Source organism: Lichenostomus cassidix, chromosome 19, assembly GCF_008360975.1.
Source record: "Lichenostomus cassidix isolate B80296 chromosome 19, HeHo_3.0, whole genome shotgun sequence".
Classification (NCBI taxonomy): domain Eukaryota; kingdom Metazoa; phylum Chordata; class Aves; order Passeriformes; family Meliphagidae; genus Lichenostomus; species Lichenostomus cassidix.
This window is the reverse complement of record NC_139499.1, coordinates 9,755,342-9,760,385: the sequence shown is the minus strand read 5'-3', so window position 1 is coordinate 9,760,385 and position 5,044 is coordinate 9,755,342. Positions and strand designations below refer to the sequence as shown.

Genomic DNA, 5,044 nt, shown 5'->3' with positions numbered 1-5,044 from the left:
TATAACAGTCTCACCTGTAGTCATGGAAATTAATTGCTTGCAGCTGCTCACCATCGAGTTCTCAGGTGGTAAAGGGGAGGAAAACACCTGAGGGGTCTCACTGCACCCCCAGAGCACCTGAGGGCAAATCAGCTCCCAGCTGAGGGAGGCTCCTCCAGCCGGGAGGAATTTGCCCCCCAGGACCCCCCTGTGACTTTTTTCAACACAAAATAAAACCAATTCCAACTTTCTCCTCACCTGCTCTGCACAGCAGCTCGTTCAGGGCACACCCCGAGGCTCTGTCAGGGCTGCAAATTCGATGGTACTGCTCAGTGTGGAGATGGATCAGTGTTAAAATAGAGATTTTTGCTCTTTGCAGCAAAACCCTGCACTCCTCTCCAGCTACAGAGCAGAACTGGGAATAAGGTTTGACTTTCCAAGGGTAACTGAGTGATTCCACTGTAATCACATCAGCACCAGGAGTGAATCAAAGCACAGAAACCAAACCAGGGGCATTTTTACATCCTCCTTCTCACTGCCACACAACACAGGTGTGTGGCTGAGCTTTCTTGCATCACACCTCAACTGCGCAGGGAGGGAGAGATTAGACATCATTTACACCTGCTAGTTGGTGGTGGTGGTGGTGGCAGTTTGGTTTTTTAAAGAATAATAAAAATAAAAACACACTAAAAAAATCACAAATCAAAAGAACACCAACAGGTAGTATTTGTTTTCCATACAGCCCAAGCCAAAATGTTTAATGAAAGATCAGCCAGCCACTGGATTTGCAGGCATGGGAAGAACTCCCTTCTAATCCCAGGAAGATTGTTTGGTATTTCCTTATGTTTTTCCATGCCAAATTTCCAGTGGCTGTTTCCTAAGCAGCATCACCTTTCTCTCAGCAAACAGCTGGAACATCCCATTTCCACACTTCAAAGGTGACTAATTTCATCAGGAGTCACTAAAAAACTGCAAAGCTCCCAATTATCTGCTATTGCCACGCTTCATCCCACTCTGGATTTAAGCAAATTGGAAGAGCATATTATAGCATTTCTATAAATAGCAACTTTCCTCAATCAGCTATAAAAAGATGACACTTCAGACAGCTGCTGGAATACATCAAACAGGATCTGCCATTCCCACAGCAGGAAACATCTTTACTACTGCAAATACGACACCTGAACAGGCAGAACCTCCACTTTTTAAAGAAAATGTTTTAATTTTCCACTTTTACACTCAGTATTTTCCAACTGGATTTGAGAAAGCAGTTGTGAACCCTAAAAAAAATATGATTATCTCTGACTTCATCAAGGTGGAGCTGGACAGAGGGGATTGTGTGTCACATGCACAACCCTGGAGAGCACCAGGACCCTGAAGTGTGTCCCCTCAGGGAAATGTCCCAAAACAAGGTGGCTCCTGGCAGGTGACACAGGACAGCAGGGCTGTCAGGAGGGAGAGCTGTGTGTGTCCTTCTGTGTCCCTGCCAGCTCTGGTGGCTGCTCCTCCCCATCCTTCCTCTCCTGCAGCTCCACCAGCACAGTTTGGAGCTGCTGGTGCATGGCAGGATCCCTGGATGCAGCACCCTGCTGCTCCTGCTGTGTCACCTGCAAGGGAAGACAGAAAATGAACTAAAACAGGGTGGAAAAAGCTTCTGCAGGGTGACTGAGGAGGGCAGCAGCTCTCTGTGTGTCCAAAAAGGTTTAATTCATGCTGAAGGTACAACATGGTGTCACCAGGGCAGGACATTCCCTGAGAGGCTGCTGACCTCGAGCTAAAAGATGGAAAAATTTAAGATACAACAACACATATCTGAAGTTCCAAATGTTTGTACAGATACACCATGGACTGTTGGAAAGATTATTCAGTTTTTCATCACCAGAACAAGATCTTTTCTGTCCCACAAGTCCCTAAACCTTGGCCAGACATGCCAAGAAGAAAGTTTTCTCTGCACAGCAAAGACATTTTAAGTCTATCAGGTGTGTGACTGCTTTGCTGAGAATTTAATTCAGACCAGCTCAACATTAAGGGCCTGGGAGAGGAGTTTTCTCAATCCACCTGCCAAGTAACTCTGTGAATATTTAATACTCACTTTATCTACTCCTCTTCTCTGTAAAATGATCCCACTGGCTAAAAGGGCTTTTCCTGTTTCTTCAAACAATTTCTCCTCTTCAATTTTCCCTTCTTTCTTCAGTTCATCATATTTCTCAACAAACCTGGATTGCAAGATTGCTTTCTTTACTCTTACAAATAATGCTCTGGTTCACTGACTGAAGGGGGAAAAGGAACAGCCTCAGAAGTATTCCTGGTTTAATCATCATCTTACCTCTGGCAAGCAGATTTGAAGTTTAACTGTGTCAGGTTGAAAGGAATTGGGCCAGTGCCATAAACTTTGTAAAATCTCCTGGTCAGAGAAGGGAACAATTTAATTTCTGAAGCTAAATCAGTAGTGAACAGACAACAGCAGAGTCAGTTGATTTAGGGTGCAATTAGAGCATTCACACCATTATTTCACCTTTTCACAGGAGCCTTTATGAACACCTGGAATGTCCAAGGCCAGGCTGGACATTGGGGCTTGGAGCAAACTGGACAGAGGAAGGTGGAAGTGTCCCTGCCATGGCAGGGTGGACTGGGTGAGCTTTAAGGTCCTTCCAACCCAAACCGGTTTGGGATTCGACAGAGATGTTCATTCCAGCTTTTTAATTGCGTTAATAAACTGCAGCAAATCACCAGCAGTGCTCAGAGCAGCTCTGGAGCTCTCGGGGGGTTCAGCTCTGTGCTGGACAGGGATCTGCCTCTCCCCTGCACAGGAGCTCCACCAGCTTTACAAATACAAGGAAAAGCATCAAAACCCCACGCTGGTTATTAGGAAGAGCACAAAGCAAGATTCAAAAGCTGGGCTGGTTCAGAACAACTCCCGCAGGGATATCGGCTAAGGGAACAGGGAATGTCTCTCGGCGGCACGGCGGACAGCCCGGTGCCCCGGGAGCAGAGCCCACGGCGGGCAGGGCACTCCGAACTCACGCTCGCAGCTGGTCCTCCCGGTAGAAGACGGGCGGGATCACGTCGGTGACCTTGCCGTAGCGCGGCCGCGGCACTCGGTACACGGGCTCCCGCAGCGGCGGGAACGCGGCGTACACCTCCAGCCACAGCGGCTTCTCCATCATCCCGATCCGCACCAGGCTCCGCGCCCTGCGGGGACAAGCGGCGGCGGGGGGCTCAGCGGGCCGCGCTCCCGGCAGGACCGAGACCCCCGGCATGCCCCGGCCGAACCCCCCGCACCGGCTGAACACGCTCCCGGTCTTCTGCGTGCGGCTCCCGGCCATGGCGGCCCGACCGGACAGCTCCCCGCCGGACAGCGCCCCGCCGGACAGCTCCCCGCCGGACAGCCCCCCGCCGGACAGCCCCCCGCCGGACAGCCCCCCGCCGGACAGCTCCCCGCCGGACAGCTCCCGCCGGACAGCCTCCCGCCGGACAGCCTCCCGCCGGACAGCTCCCGCCGGACAGGCCTCCCGCCGGACAGGCCCCGCCGGACAGCCTCCCGCCGGACAGCCCCCCGCCGGACAGGCCTCCCGCCGGACAGCCTCCCGCCGGACAGCCTCCCGCCGGACAGCCCTCCTCCCGGTGCTGCCCACAGCGGAACCGGAACCGGAAACGGAACCGGGACCGGAGCGCCCGCCAGGGAGCGCAGCCGAGTGCCGAGCGGCGGCGGGAGGCAGCGCCCAGGCAGCGCTAGTCGATGGCCGAGCGGCGGCACGGCCGGCTCGCCCCGCGCCGTTGGAAGGTCGCCCCCGCGCTGTCGCGACAGAGGGGACTCGGGCCGGGCGTGCCCGGCAGCCTCAGCCGCAGCCCGGGCGGCACCAGCAGTCCCGGGGCTCGTGGGAGGCTCGTGTCCCGCTGGGTGCCGGTGGGATGTCACGGAATGTCGGGATCGCGGAACATCCCGAGCTGCACCCTCAGGGTCACCGGTCACTGTCCCTGCAGACACCCAGCAGTCCCACCGGTGCACACTCAGAGCAATGTCCCAGCGCTTCTGCAGCTCTGCCGGCACTGGTGCTTCTTGTCACAGAATCAGTAAGGCTGGAAAAGACCTCCAAGGTCATCAAGTGCAGCACTTTTAGCTCTGGGTCTGGCCCAAGTGGAGAGTGGACAGTGGGATCTGCACCGTCCGGGGTGCTCCATGGTCTGATCTATAGCCCGATCCATGGTCTGATCCATAGCCTGATCCATGGTCTGATCTGCTCCATGGCCTGATCCCACCCTGATCCATAGCCTGCTCCATGGTCTGACCTGCTCCATAACCTGCTCCATGGCCTGATCCCACCCTGATCCATACCCTGATCCCACCCGGGCAGCCCAGCCCTGCTCGCCGGGCTCAGGAGGCTGCAGCACCCCTTGCCCGCAGCACACACTGCCTGCAGCACACCACAGCCTCCTGCTCTGTGTTTTTAACCTCGGTTTATAAAATCCAGCAGCTCCACCCAGGCCCTGTGTAAACACCCTTCCTGCAGTCAGCCTTTCCTGGCCGGCAGCAGTGCCTGGTCACTAGGTGCAGCCCTTAGCTTGGGAATGAGCTGAGGGGAAGCACAATGCATCTCCGCTGCTATCTTCCAGCCTGGCGAAGGAAGGGGGCAGTAAATTTCCACGGCAGACTGACAGCCAGCAGGTATCAGGAGCTCACACGTCTCCAGCTCCATCCCCAGCTGACAAATTCCCAGCTCCGGGCTGTGCTTAGCTGCTGCTTTCCTTAAACTGCTGGTTGGAAAGCAAAGCCCCTGTGCTGTGGAGGAGAGGAATTCCGAAGGGAGTTGCTGGGACTGCTCCAGGGCTGCATCTGAGCTGCTCCAAGGGCTGGGCAGGCCCTGGATGGGTCTGCAGCTCTCTGGGAAGCTCTGGCTCCCCGCAGCACGAAGGCAGCAGCCAGGGCTCCTCCAGCATTTCCATGCTTTTGACATTTAAGGCAAGAACGCCTTGACTTTTTCCAGGCTCTTCTTTCACAGGGAAGGTTTCCAAGCCACACGTGAGGCTGGGAAGCTTCAGTCCTGCCAGGAATTGTGAAAGCTGCTCC

General features: G+C 54.7%; 1 protein-coding gene across 4 annotated transcripts; it reads right to left on the bottom strand.

Moving 5' to 3' along the window:
* Positions 1 to 1,173: 1,173 nt before the first annotated feature.
* On the bottom strand, positions 1,174 to 3,582 carry MRPS23 (mitochondrial ribosomal protein S23). Of its 4 annotated transcripts, none has more exons than XM_085078573.1 (6): positions 3,527 to 3,582; positions 3,259 to 3,320; positions 3,001 to 3,168; positions 2,303 to 2,380; positions 2,069 to 2,192; positions 1,174 to 1,583 (listed from the first exon to the last, which is right to left on the bottom strand). In XM_085078573.1, exons 2-6 carry the CDS (start codon positions 3,300 to 3,302, stop codon positions 1,425 to 1,427), a joined length of 573 nt encoding a protein of 190 aa, XP_084934699.1. In that variant the 5' UTR covers positions 3,303 to 3,320; positions 3,527 to 3,582; the 3' UTR covers positions 1,174 to 1,424. The 4 variants fall into 4 exon arrangements, with proteins under 4 accessions (XP_084934699.1, XP_084934698.1, XP_084934696.1 ...); XM_085078572.1 differs by having other exon boundaries at positions 3,259 to 3,310; positions 3,534 to 3,555; XM_085078570.1 differs by lacking the exon at positions 3,527 to 3,582 and adding an exon at positions 3,468 to 3,498.
* Positions 3,583 to 5,044: the final 1,462 nt, after the last annotated feature.

Coding starts and splice junctions, on each gene's coding strand:
- MRPS23 (XM_085078573.1), bottom strand. CDS start 3,302: ATGGCCGGGAGCCGCACGCAGAAGACCGGGAGCGTGTTCAGCCG. Junction 2,193..2,302: donor TTCAAATCTGCTTGCCAGAG/GTAAGATGATGA, acceptor CTTGCAATCCAG/GTTTGTTGAGAAATATGATG. Junction 1,584..2,068: donor AGAGAAGAGGAGTAGATAAA/GTGAGTATTAAA, acceptor CTTCCCTTGCAG/GTGACACAGCAGGAGCAGCA.